At 37.1% G+C, this 13,816-nt stretch overlaps 1 protein-coding gene across 4 annotated transcripts in view; it reads left to right on the top strand.

Moving 5' to 3' along the window:
• Window positions 1-13,816, top strand: part of MGAT4A (alpha-1,3-mannosyl-glycoprotein 4-beta-N-acetylglucosaminyltransferase A) — a 67,145-nt gene that overhangs the window by 16,042 nt on the left and 37,287 nt on the right. For 2 of the 4 annotated variants that reach the window (XM_085533066.1, XM_015850787.2), the window contains exons 3-5: window positions 8,300-8,440; window positions 11,783-11,923; window positions 13,377-13,510. In XM_085533066.1, the coding sequence (XP_085389192.1) occupies window positions 8,300-8,440; window positions 11,783-11,923; window positions 13,377-13,510 (416 nt within the window). Of the gene's footprint in view, window positions 1-8,299; window positions 8,468-11,782; window positions 11,924-13,376; window positions 13,511-13,816 lie in introns of all 4 variants that reach the window. The other 2 variants (XM_015850779.2, XM_015850772.2) reach the window with 1 other exon arrangement.

Below are 13,816 nucleotides of genomic sequence, written 5' to 3'. Positions count from 1 at the left end.
GAGAAGCAGATTCGAAGAGTCTCAGCTGTTTTGCTCTGTTGCTTCTCTGCTTTGTGTAAGTGGCATCTCTGAGAAAGTAGGGTTTCTTACTTTGTCAAAAGAATGTTTGCAAGTAAATTAATTCTGAAATCTGCATTTCAAAGTAACAAGGTCTTCCCAGGTGATATTACAAATGATTATATTCAGGTTGCTTTAAAAATGTTAGTAAAAACAACGCCAGCTCCTGCTGCAAAGGAATGTTTAAACAAACGTATCTGGATGTTGATTGGATCCGGCCCTGAAATTTTTAAAGCAAACACTTCAGACTTGTGCTAGTGCATTAAAATCAGAAAGAACACAAAACCATAATTTGTTTATACAGATCCTAAAGTGCAACACGTGAACAAGTTGCAACAAAGAAGTGAAGAAATTAGAATTTGTGAGTTATTTATTTTAAGTTAGGAAAAGCCGCTCTGGAAAAATAAGCTGCTCTTTGCAGGGCGAGTTACTTGAATAAGCATATTTTTTAATACTTCTAGCCCTAATAAATACACTTCTGTGTGGAAAGCAAGGGTAATAAGCAGTAATTTTACCTGACTGTTTTGGTAGATTGAAATTCAAGATTGCTGAAATGAACTGTCAGTTGGGTAACAAGACTTAGAGATAAGGGAATGATTAACCTCTTGTTTTTCTGAAGTCTTCATACAAGACTGTTGCATAAATCACGAATTATTATGTATTTTTTAAAACAATTATGCAATCTCTAATTCCCTCAGAATAACAGAACAGTCTCATGTAGGTAAAGCCGCAAACTCTTAACTGAAAAGGCCCACAGGACAGCATTCAGATAGGACTGATAAGATTTGACCTTGAGCAATTTTCTTAACAGCTTATATTTATAGCATGTCTGTTCTTAGCGTTTACAGTGTACTGCTTTATTCTGTATTTGCATGGTTGATTACTTTTCTGCCTCAGATTCTGTAACTCATCATAACTTGCTTATAAAAGGCTTTCATTTCACGTTAGGAACAAGGAAGCTAATTAGCTTATAGGGAGCAGTCATCCGTGATAATATATTGTAACATTTCAAGGACACAATCTTACAAATTTGAGGCAGTTTCAAGACAGAAGATCAAAAATTACTTTGTAAACACACTTGAGATTTAATTTGGGGGGCTAATTTATTTATTAGGACTTTCTTAGGCCGTCACTTAATTTGATGTTATTGGGTACAAATATGATTTGTAACTATACTCGGTTTTTAACTGCTGATCATTATATCAGATTGTGATGACATCTTGCCATTTTTATAAGCAAGTTGGCACAGTTGGATTCTGCAACCTCTTTTGAGTGTGGACGGAACTTTTTGGCCATACTCATGTGACTGGATTGATTCCTCAGCCAAACATTTGAGAGAGTGGCACTTAAGTGTGTGATTTGTGAGTATCTTCTGAGCTCTGGAGCCCAGACTTCTTAAGTGCAGTAAAAGCTATGGCTCATATTTTCCTCAGCCAATGTCACTATGTGTTTCTTGGCTGTTTTGTGAATGCTGGATGGCTGTACAGTCTCAGTAAGAGCAGGATTTTGGCATCACAAATAGTAAGTAATTGTATGTGCATTACAATTTTGCAAAACCCACCCAAAATACTGTTTCTAGGCTTAGGGCTCTCAACACAAGGATGTGGAGCTGTTGGAGCTGGTGCACAGAAGGGCCACAGAGATGATCAAATAGCTGGAGCACCTCTACTATGAAGAAAGGCTGGGGGAGTTAGGCTTGTTTGGCTTGGAGCAGGCTCCAGGTAGTGCTCACTGCAGCCTTCCATAAGGGAGCTTTCATGCAGGAAGGAGTGCGTTTTTATGCAGTCTGATGGTAACAGGATGAGGGGGTGTGGCTTTCAACTAAAAGGAGAGATTTAGTTTGGCTATGAAGAAAAAAATCTTGTCAGAAACTGAAACTGACCAGCACACTAATTCACTGAGGAGTAACATGCCTTTCATACACATATTGGCTTTGTATAAATCTCAGTGTGGAAGCTCTCCATTAAGCCTTCTAGTTTGTATCAAGCTGTAAACTGATAATTCTTGTTGCAAGTATAATAGGAATGTATGAAGCTTGCTGCTGCCGTGACAATAATTTCTGATTTATTTTTAATGCAAGAAATGAGTTGTAGAGTAACTAAGTACTGAAGTGCCTGAATTAGCATTTACTATGGTGTCTTCTCACAGATTCTAAAGTGTGCGCTCAAAGAACATGAAACATTTGCTGTGAAACCTTTAATTTGTAGCACTTCAGCTGAAAGCAGTCTTAGTTTTAGGATGTTGAGATTGTTCTGCTTATGACTAAGGAGCTAATGAGTGGGACCCCTACGGCTGGAAGAGGAAAACTGAAAGTGTTATCACTAGGATAGGCCATAAGCTTAAATGTTGGTGAGTTTAGTACTGTTGCAAGTGAGGCGTTATTCATTTGAATAATGTTTTGAATATCCCCCTCTTGGATGGAGGAAGGATCCTGCCTCACCAGGTAGCTGTTTCTGCTTTTACTCATTTTTACTAATTGAACATTTTCGTGCAATGCTTTGTTGCCAACCAGAGCCTTTTGTTGCTGTGTCAGAAGGCAGTCATTCTTCCTGTTCCCATTTAGTGAACAAAGAGGCTGCGAGGTTTGAAGAGTTCAGTTTGGTAAGAGCAGGAAATATAAATCAGGCCCACAGTGTGACAAAACTATGCCTTCTGTACTTGTCTTGCTTTCTTTTATGCATGCCAAGCCTGTGGCGGGTTCTTTTCTCTGGGTGGCAGATCTGTTATTCTGGGTGTCTATCTGATTGCAGATTGCAGGGAGATTCAGCTGCCTGCTGTTGATATGGAAAGGTCATAAAGCTTTTTGTGATTTTTCTTTTTGTTGTTGTCTGATGCATCTGCCTTTGGAGACATGCAGCTGTACCACCACAGAGCTCTTGAGTAAATTACAGCTTGCTTTTTTCTTTCTTTTTTAAATACAGTCACCTTAGTTCAGTCTGTTCTATTTCCAGTTGTGGAAATGGCCTTTGATTTAACATATTTGTAAACCTGCTTGATTGATAAGACAAATAATGGCTTGTGAAGCTTTCATGATGCTTTTTACGCTGCAGATTGTGCTCCCTTTAGCAGACAGTAAATGACTCTCTTTGAGGAAGAGCAACAATACTAACAGAATTGCTGAGACACCCTTGGGGGCTGTAAGGGTTTTAAGGCAATTCTTAATTCTGTTTTCTCCAGTCTTCCCCTTCCTGCTACCCTGCAAAAAATGGATGGGGGGGGGGGGGAATGGAAAAAAAAAATAATCACCAAAGGATAAGAAGAGGTAGCCTATTACCCAGCGTCCGCACTTATTTTGCTCTTATGCAAAATATGCATGTGCTCTTATGCAGCACAGTTTCTACCAGAGGCCCAGACTATAATAGCATCCCTGTTGAAGGCTAGATGGAGTCAGACTTTGCAGAGATTATCTGGAATGCAAAATCCCCTTTTACTTTGTGTGCTTTTTTACACATTTGCTTTTTAGAGGTACCTCCAGAATGTCACTAAACATCTAATTTTTGTAGTGCTTCTATCTCTGTTCTCTGATGCAACGTCGTGTGTGTATCTTCTGCTACTGTCAAAGATAATGAACAAAATCTGAATTTTTGTATCAGTCAGTTTTAACAGGCAGATGAAGGCTGTCTTCTATTTGCAAGCTCTTGGCAATGCTGAATTGTATCTGCAACATGTTTGATGAATCCAAGCAGTCCTCAAGATGTCTTAACAGTTAGCAGAGTGTTTTTCAGTGGTTGTTTCTTTAATAATACTCATGTCTTGACCAATAATCCTGTTCAGTTTTAATTTCAGCGTAAGATTTTTGTGTATATGAAGGTTTCAGTCTTCAGTTTTCAAGCGTGTGCTGTAATTGAAAGTTCAGTATCTACTGGGTTCTTTCTTTGATACTGACCCATCTCTTTCCTTTTTGAATGGTTTGTGCAGAACAAAAAGAGGCAGACCCAGCAGAACTGTGCTTATTCCATAGATGTCCGTACTCCACTATGACAGTGTAGAAGTGCACCCAAAGTAGTTCTTTCACTAACACTTTTAGAACATCTTTTTGAATATGAAAACTAATGTAGCTTTTTAGGTTGCATTTTTTTTTTGCTTAAGAACTGTTGATGATTTTAAGAGCGTTGAAGCTGAATATCCATAAATTTGTGAAGTTGTTTTTATAGGATATTTGTACCATCTTGTGACATATCTGCCAATTAACCTGACTTATCCCGGGACCTCGACTGTCCGGGGGAGAAACACAAACATGGATGCCATGATGTCTTCTCTCAATTTATTGCTGCATCACACTCCTTATATACCATCCTAAATCCTGCTCAGATGCGTATACCTGCTACGCAAAACCCGATGCACACGAGAGAATCTGTACACACACCTACCTAAACCCCCCGCCCACTAACTCTTAACCTACAGGCCTAACTCAGCTATTCTAGAACACTCCATCTACTCAGAACTACTGTATGCACTCATAAGTCCTTGCAAAGACAACTTAGCACTCCAGCACATCTTGTTGCTCAGTATGTTTTACATTTGGAATTACTATACACTAAATATTCTGCCAGTAAAGGTAATTTACCCTCAGTGCAGACTACTTATGCTATTTTAGTTGTGCTGAGATAATCCACAAAATGCTTTTGTAAATTTAAATGGTAGGATATTCTTCTTTATTCCTTTACTTTGATACCTTTATTTAAAGGTATCTAAGGGAGAGTCTCTTTGCTGTTAGAAGTCATGCTGAAGTGCACAAGTTCTAAGAAACCAAAAACTAAGAAACTAGATGTATGCTAAGATATTCAGCAACTCTGTGATGAGTTCAGGAACTTGACATGTGGTTTAAAACTTGGCTAATGAACTGTCTAAATGTTCAGAGTAAATCAAATGATGTAATCAAGAGTGTAGCAAAAAGGAGAGTGGATTGAGTTAGTTACTTAGGGTAATGTCTTTGCGGGTGACTTCTCACAGTAGCGTAATAGGAGAGTCATAAAGAACCCAAAGAAGGAAAAGCAGGTTGAGATTTGAAATTTCATCTCTAGTCAAAAACATGCAAACCTTCACAGTTGACAGACTCAGTTTGACTTGAATTTTTAATATTCAAAATACAGCATCATCTTTCAAGTGAGCCGGTCTAAATTCTAGGCTTGCATATTTAGGAGAACATCTTGTAATGAGAGGGGAAAGAAAATATTGAGAGAACAAACTGCTGAATGAGTTGACATAGTGTTAATTTTCCAAGAAATGCACAGCATCGAGCCAGCTAAAATATTTAGATTTTAGCTTCTGGGGTTTTGCTGAAAGTACCAGAGTTAAGAAGAAAAAGAGAATTAATGCTTTCAGTTCTCAAGTAATTTCTTAAGAAGACTGTTCTTACTTGAAGCATGAAGGCAGGTTGGTTTTGTTTGATCTTTTTGACTTCCAGAGTGAAGTATGGAAAATTATACTATTTTTCACTGAAACAAGAAGTTAATCATTCTAAAACAAAATTGATTGTGGTGAAATTTTTGGAGACAGAATGTTTGATGTTTGCTACCATTGCTGTTGAAGAGGGGTGTTTTATATTTTTGGAGATCAGATATGTTGTATGTTTTGGGGTTCTTCCATCAGCTATGTAAAGACAGTAATTTACTGTCTGACTCTCATCCTCTGTTTTGTTAAATTATCCTGGGTTTCAACAGAAGAAAAACTATTTAGAATGTTGTGGAAACACAAATATATATATATATATATTTTTTTGTGACAGTAATTGCTGATCTCTGAGACTGCTTCTTTCACAATTTTATATTCAGTATTTCTCTTTTCAACATAGGAGCTATGGAAAAAGTAGTTTTATTCTTTCTGACAGAAGATCAGTTCAGTTTCTTTAAGTTTTAGCGAAATCTTTGAACAATAAAACATTAAATGGTCAAATGTAGTTTGAATACTACACTATTGACTTCTTTATGTGTGATATTTGCAAGTATCATACATAAACATTTCAGAAAGGCTGCCTTGAATTTCCAAGTAAGCTTGTACAGTCATTTGCAGATTTTGATTTTCCTTGTGAGGAAAGAAGTGAGGTTTAAAATACAAATGAGACTTCTGTATAACAGAGTAACGTGTGTTCCTCTCAAAGTCCCCTTTTTTTGATGGAAATATATTAATGATATTTGCGTAAACTGAGGAAAAAAGCTTTCAAGTGATTTCGTATTTTGGAGTGTGGAAGGAGGAAATAAGGAAATACCGAACTTGAGCTAAGTCAAAGTTTAAGTAGAAATAAGACCTTGATGTTAGTTTTGTTGGCTCGTGCCTAAGTACTTAAGAATGACATTTGATGCAGTTCTTTTCATAGAACCATAGAAGATTTGAATTGGATGGGCCACTTCTTTCAGAGTCTGAGTATTTAGAAGTTCCCACTACCTTAAGGGACATCCACTTTTCTAGTCAGGTAGAGGCGATGATTGCTATTTTTCATCTGGAAGAGCCATTTTGTATTTTCTTCTTTACAAGTGCCTTTTAGGACAAGGCCAGATTTGATGTTGCTGTTGTTGTGGTGCTTGTATTTTTTATGTTGTTTATTTTAAATGGGTATTTGAGTAGTTGATCAGTGTTTTGAATTACTCCAAGTATGATAAAGGTATAAAAAGAAACTGTTAAGTAGTCAGAAATTAGCTTTATTTCTAAGTACAGGTAACGGTATAATAGAGCAATAATATGATACTAGAACATGAGATGGCATAATATCCAAGTATATGAAAAGGAAAATAAATCTCTAGTAGTATTAGAGATGTCAGTATTTCAGATGGCCTCAGTTCTTGGAAACAACAATTTTTACTTGATTTCACATGAGCAACTAGCAAAATGCTTGCAGGTTAGTGAACTTAAAATTATGGCTATACTTATTTTTAGCATTTTTGGTTGAATAATATGGTGACCTAACAAAAGGCAGTTATATATTTTTAAAGGATGACTTTCAGGAGTTTATGTATCTACCTTCTTTGAAAGTATTCTCTTCTCAGTAAGGGATTTTTATTGATAGCTCTTAATGCAAAATTACGATTTTCATTTTCTTCACATGACAGAAGTTCTTTTTCAGTTGGCTTCAGTGTTTCTTGTGGTTTTATGACAGTGAGTTTCAGTTTGCTGTGAAATTACAAGAGCCCTGTAACTGCCATCTTCTTACTACCTACATGAATTAGGGAGGTAGAAAAAAAAATCTTAATTTCCACATACAAACTGAGTTTAGGAGTAAGCTATTTCTGGTTGCACAGTATGGATTCTCCTTGGTGGAACTGTAGGAAGTATTGCCATTTTCCACTGTTTGTCATGTTCCTAAGCAACTCCCCCCAGCACACCCCAAACTCTGCTGTTTCGCAGAGGACCAGAATAATCAGAGCACTGAGCATGATGCCCCCTTGTAGTGAGTGTACAGAGAGCACTGATCTCTGCCAAGAATTTGTCTTTCAATAGGGAAGGGTGTGAATCCATGTTGAGGTGCTCATCTAAACCATAGGGTTCTTTCTGTTTTCCCTGGAGAAATGCAGACTCTGCCACAGAGATATTCCTACTTTTAAAGGAAATCTGTAATTCTGTAATTATTCCACACAATCCTGGAATTCAACAACAGGAAGAGATAGAAATTGCTTTTTAAAGCTTCTTCATTTCCACTGCAGTACTAAGAATCAATAGGTAACAAAACCAGTATGTCTACAGATTGTAAGTGTGTGGTTGGAATAGTGATGGTGAGAAAAAAAGTAGCTTAAGATACTCCAGTGCCTGTAGATTGGAGAGTGATGATAGTAAGCAGAAAGAAGATCTGGGGAAATGTGAGGTAAGATGAAACCGAGATACACAGAGCAGGGATGCTTACCGCGGGTTGGAAGAGCATAATCAAGAAATGAACAAGTGAGGTTTGGTATTTCCTTCTTCCTTTTGATCCCCTTTTAAAGGAGACATGCATTTATTTCAGTCATTCTTGCAAAGTATACAGAGAGGGCTTTCAAAAGACATAATCTGTGCTTTGATAAGGCTCTGCTGCCATTATACTTCTGAGAAGAAAGGCTTTGGGGGCATCTGCTCAAAGTGCTCGCCTGGCATCCTTGTCTGCTGTTGCTCACTCTTCCCTCTACCTTGTGTAAGCACTTGAGTGGGACTGTTCTGGGCTGTGACCTTGGTGGCTCTATTTCAGATGCTGAGCAGTCTCTATCCCTTGTTAGAGCTCTTTGTGTAGGTATTTGTTGCCCGAAATAACCAGCATCATCTTTTTTTTTCTCTCTAGAAAAGTTGATTGCATATCAGCGAGAATTTCATGCTTTGAAGGAGCGTCTTCGTATCGCTGAGCACCGGACTCTACAACGCTCTTCTGAGCTGAATGCTATCCTGGAGCAGTTCAGACGTGCTGTAGCAGAAACAAATGGAAGTAAGAATGCACTGAATAATTTTTCAGGTACATAATGTGATTGAGCTATTTTTATAACTCTGGACTGCTAAGATCTTTGTTACTGTAGAGTAAGAAATTAATGCCAAGAAAGCTGAGTGAAACAGTTCGGCAGTATGAATAACAGATCTATGGAATGAATTGTATCTGCTGGCTGGTTTTCTTTTTCCAATTTCTATTCTTGATGAGCCAGCCACTCTTCTTTCTTAGGACTTTAGGGACTGAATATATACGCGATACGTACTTTGGAATATTTTGACAACAACTCACCTCACTTTTTAAATAGAGCTTGAGGGGATAGATGAACGAGCACTCTAAGAAAAAGATGAGCTTGAAGCAACTGAAGTAAGTTAAAAAATCTGCTGGGTTATTAAAAGAGATACATACAGGCCATAGTAAGTATTGGTTGTGATTTGCAAAATGTACCTTTTAAACAACAAGTGATTAAATAAACTGGTAGAGACTTGCATATTTTCTAAATCCATATAATAATAATTCCATATTCCTGAGCCTGATACTCAAGTTTACTAAGGGCTGTGTTTGGCAATGTAAAGGAACACCTTCACGCTACTCCTACTATTGACGGTACGTTTTAAAATCAGGCTGTAATTGCTTTACTTGCTCTGATTTTTCAAGATTGAAAGTAAATAGCAAATATAAGTTTTTTGGGCAGAGGTTTGGTTTCTTAATTAGCACAAATGTCACTGTGCTGGCCTGATGAGGAGGGGGATCATATCATCATATCATCATAGTATCATAGTCTCGTGCGGGTTGGAAGGGACCTTAGAGATCATCGAGTCCAACCCCCGGGATTCGAGCCTCTGTGTAGCAGAGCGGCACTTCTACCACTTGCGCCACAGGGGGGATTCGAACTCCGGGCCCCAGTGTTGCAAGGCGGCATTGCTACCACTGCGCCACCGGGGATAAGGCAAAGCATCAGATAAAGGATTCTAAATCTGTTACTTAGTTGCATTTTTTGCTATGGCTTACCAGTTCCTATAGTTTTTTTTCTTTTCTTTTTATTTTTTGAGGATTATACAGTGGTTATGATACTATCAGACTTTGTTCTGATATTGGTAAGAATTGTTCATACACTATATGGCCTGAAACCTTTGTAGTTCCCTAGGTCTCCAAAAGCAGTATGGACTTGTCTTGTGAGTCTTCCTGTTACATGTGCATCCTTGTTTGTTAACAGCTATAGAGGAATTCATATAAACTTAATACTGGATTTGTGATTAATTTATTTCTAAAAATGAGTCAGAGTTATTATAAGCAATATTTGCTGATGCAACTGAAGTTACTGATAGGTTTTTAGTGTTTTATCTCTGGATCCCACCTGCCTATGAAGCATCCTAGCATCCAGTGTTATTTTTGTTGTATTTTTCCCCACGTGGATCCATGATTATAAGTCAGCTGATGTCTGACTTTCTGTGCTTTTGTTCTCACAATATAGGATTACCTAGAGGTTACTAAGTTTAATGTACTTAAGTACGCGTATACTTCATGCTGTTTGCTGTCTTTGAATTTGGAACAATTTCAGATTACTTTCTAGAAAACGATACTCATTCATACAAAAAACTGTCACATTTTGAGGAAATTTTTAGACCAGTTTCTGCAGTTGAAGCAAAAAGGAATGCTAGCAGAAAATGTGAAACCTAGTTTTACTGGAATCTATTGGAAGTAGCATCTCTGCTGAAGATATCATCTGCAAAGGCATTTTCAAGCTAATAAGATGTCAGGAATTTAGTCTCATACCTCCCTTCAAAACCAACCCCCAAAACACCAAAAGAACAGAACAGCCCACCAAACCAAAAATTAACCAACATCCAGACCTTCTGTTTTTTAACTGAAGTTATGCTCAGGAACTGAGAGTAGTGACATTGATGGAATTACTTTAAGGATTCCAGCACAACTCAGATTTTCTTGGGAACCTTGACTTCAGTTTCTGACAACTTGTTATTGTAGGACTTATAAGCTTGCAAAGGTCCACATGCTATCATACTGCTTGTTTGGAATGAGACTTGTTTTCACACATGATGTAAGAAAATTAACACACAACTCAGCAGGGAAAACTGTTCTTGACAGCTTTGTGAGAACTGCCTGGATGTTCTAGGAGACAGTGTGCTGTAGAAAGAGTGAGAAATACTGTAAAACAGGCATTTCCAAACATTGGCTTGTGCTTGATAGAACCAAAAACCAGTGTATATTATGTATGCTTGTGCAGGGATCACTGATTGATAGTAATATTTTAACCTACTTGCTGGGTGTGTGTGCCTGTGAAGATGTGTTTTCTGTTATTAAGTAGACATACAAGTTTTCTTCTTTAATTATTGATTAAACTGGGGCTTGCGTTATTTACTATAATAATTTAGTGAGTTAACACATATACTATAGAGGAGATACTCAATGTGTATGCAGTGCTGACAGATTTTGCAATTTTTGACATCTCCCAGAAAGTATAAAATAACCCGTGATGTGCTTCTCAATTAGTTTTGTGATGTGTTTAATTAATGTTTGTGCTATTGAGCTGGATGTTGATGCATTAGTTTCACAAAAGCAAGGTCAAATATCTCACTCATTTTAGGGTTTTGTTCCTTTATTTATTGATTTATTTTTAATTACAGTTATTAAAAAAAAAGAAAAGGAAGTTTTGTTGTTAAATGAACTCTACTTGTATATCTTATATATATGGCCCAAGATGACGTCTTTTCACAAAATGCGGCCTACTCAAACCAAGAGATTGGGCAGCCATGTCTTAAAATATCTATTGTAGTGAATTAAATTCACGCTTGCATTTATTTTACTCCAAAAACACTCCAAATCTTAATTATATATTTAATACTTTGTATTTGTCCATATAATCTCTTCAATATGTTTTGAAAATTGTCAGTTTTTGAAGAATTATTCATTTGTAGTAGCGTTGCTGCATTGTGTTGATTTCTGTAAGCGCAAGTAAGAACTAGGTAAATAAACTTTTTCCATTTTGGTCCACTGGGGGGAAAACCTGCAAAGCAAGCTGAACAAATGGAGCGTTCTTCTGTGATTACATGCTGTGTTATGTGATCAGTTAAGTATTGAATGTATCTGTTACAAAGTTAGGGAGCAAATTAATCTTGGCTATTGTTTATTATAAGAATTAAAAGAATTTCTTTCATACAAGTTACAGTGCCTCAGCAAAATGTATTTTTGTTCTGGTTTCCTTTTTTTTTTTTTTTTTCTTTTTTTTTTTTCCAGTTAGGATCAAGCTGGGAATTTTATGATTTACCACTGCATGAAACTTTTCAATGCTCGTTTTTCCTCATTATTGATTTCATGTGTTTGCAGATGAGACGCTGAAATTACTGAAAGAACTAACAAGTAAAAAATCTCTTCAAGTGCCAAATATTTATTACCATTTGCCTCATTTGTTGAAAAATGAAGGAAGCCTTCAACCTTCTGTGCAGGTTGGCCTTGGAAGGACAGGAGGTATGCTGATAAAATGTTTATTTTTTGCTTCGTGTCTGGAGGGCTTTGTAGTTTACTGCATTAGTTAGTAGATCAAGGACATCTCATTTAACTTGTCATGATGATATCCCTTAGAATTCATACCGAATCCATGATGAAAGGAGTTTGTCTTCAGCTCTGGTCTTTTCTGCATGATATCAGTCATGCCCTTTCCCGTCTTAATGTACACTTTAAGAAGCATTTAGTTTGGATGAGGTTTTACGACTAAGTAAAAGAGAACGGAGCACAAGTATATTACAGTTTCTACTCTGTTAATGGGCATATCTTCTCATCTTTTCCATCTGCGTGGCAACAAATACATACATATAATTATTTTAGTGTTGGTTATAACTCAGTGTTGGACACACTGTGATAATTGCCTCAATAAAACGCAAACTGCTTGGAGGGAAAAAAGCAATATTGTGTTGCAGTACTGTTGATCCCTTTTTCTTTTTAATCCTCACAAGTTCTAAATTTTGGTCATTAGGATAGCTCCATTCAGTCCCACTCTTGGAGCTCTAGAACGTAAGTAGGGTGAAGTCCAACCAAGCTGATGAACCTCGAAGTATTGTTTGTTTGTCTCCAGCCACGAGTGTCCCACTGGTGGATCCTTACTTCTCGACTGGAAGGGCTCATGTTTTATCCTCTAGACCTCTTTTTATTGAAACCTCACTATCCTTGCTTTTGAAAGAAACGTTAGTTACTCCCAGCCTGTATTTTTTTTTCCATTACTGCAATGAGTGTTATTGCTTCTTTTGATGTAAGGCATTCCTGTGTGTCAGATGTGTGAGCTCAAGCCATAGAGTTATTTTTCTGACTATAAACACCATTTGTTTCAGTGTTGTTACCTGGGAAGGCAAATGTTCTTGTTCTTTATTGTTCTAAGTGAAGCTTGTGTTATGTCCTGTTGGGAATATATGACAGAAGTCTGAAATTACTAAACAGAAGTTGGAGTCAGGTTTATTTAATTAAAAAGGAGAAAATTTAGTTAAATTAATTTTATTGTCTTCCCATCTCCTGGTTACTGCCAAAATCAGCAGAGCTGTTTTTAACTTCTCAGAAGTCTTTTTCATAGGTGAGTTGTGAAAAATGGCTCTTCCAACAGGAAAGTTAAGCTTCAAAGGTTAATCACTCTGTAACTCTTGGTGCAGCTTTACCTGATCAATACCATGGTTGATGATTGTTACCTACATAGTAGCCTGGCGTATCTTGGATTGTGTGGGGTTTTTTTTGCAGTGCTTGCTCTGAGCATTTGTGATGACTGTTAATCACATTCCTGTTGATCAGTGGTATGTTTTAAAACTGTATTTAATTACTGCTCAGTCTTTTAGCTCCTTGCACTTGTTAAGTTATGCTTTATTACGAAGTGAGCTTTTTGATTTTGTTCTTGTGTGTGGAATTACTGAAAGTACATTTCTGTTATGTTTGATTTCAGTTTCCATTGTAATGGGAATACCTACAGTGAAAAGAAAAGTCAAGTCATACCTTACAGAAACTCTCCACTCCCTTATTGATAAGTTGTCCCCTGAAGAAAAACTGGATTGTGTTATGGTCGTCTTTATAGGAGAGGTAACACTGGAAAAATATTGTTATACAGTTTCTAACCTGCCTTTAATCACAGGTGCTGCTCCTTTCAGGATCTGAAGCTCTCATTTTTCTTTGGAACATAAAGAGATGCCTGTACTCCATCTCCTTTTCACAGAAGGAGAGATCACAAAGAGCCCAGCCTTTTCTGTTTATGGAGAGAATAGTGGGCATGGGTATATTGGACTGCTTATTTTGCATGTCTCCTTTTGTTTATACATAGTGACTGAGATGGGCTAATAATCTAATTTCTTTGACGTCAAAATAACGGCTGAATCTGTGGTACAGGTG

The sequence above is a fragment of the Coturnix japonica genome, chromosome 1 (assembly GCF_054131305.1).
Source record: "Coturnix japonica strain WE chromosome 1, WE-NBRP24, whole genome shotgun sequence".
Lineage (NCBI taxonomy): Eukaryota > Metazoa > Chordata > Aves > Galliformes > Phasianidae > Coturnix > Coturnix japonica.
The sequence above is the reverse complement of the archived record's forward strand: the minus strand, read 5'-3'. Positions and strand labels throughout refer to the sequence as shown.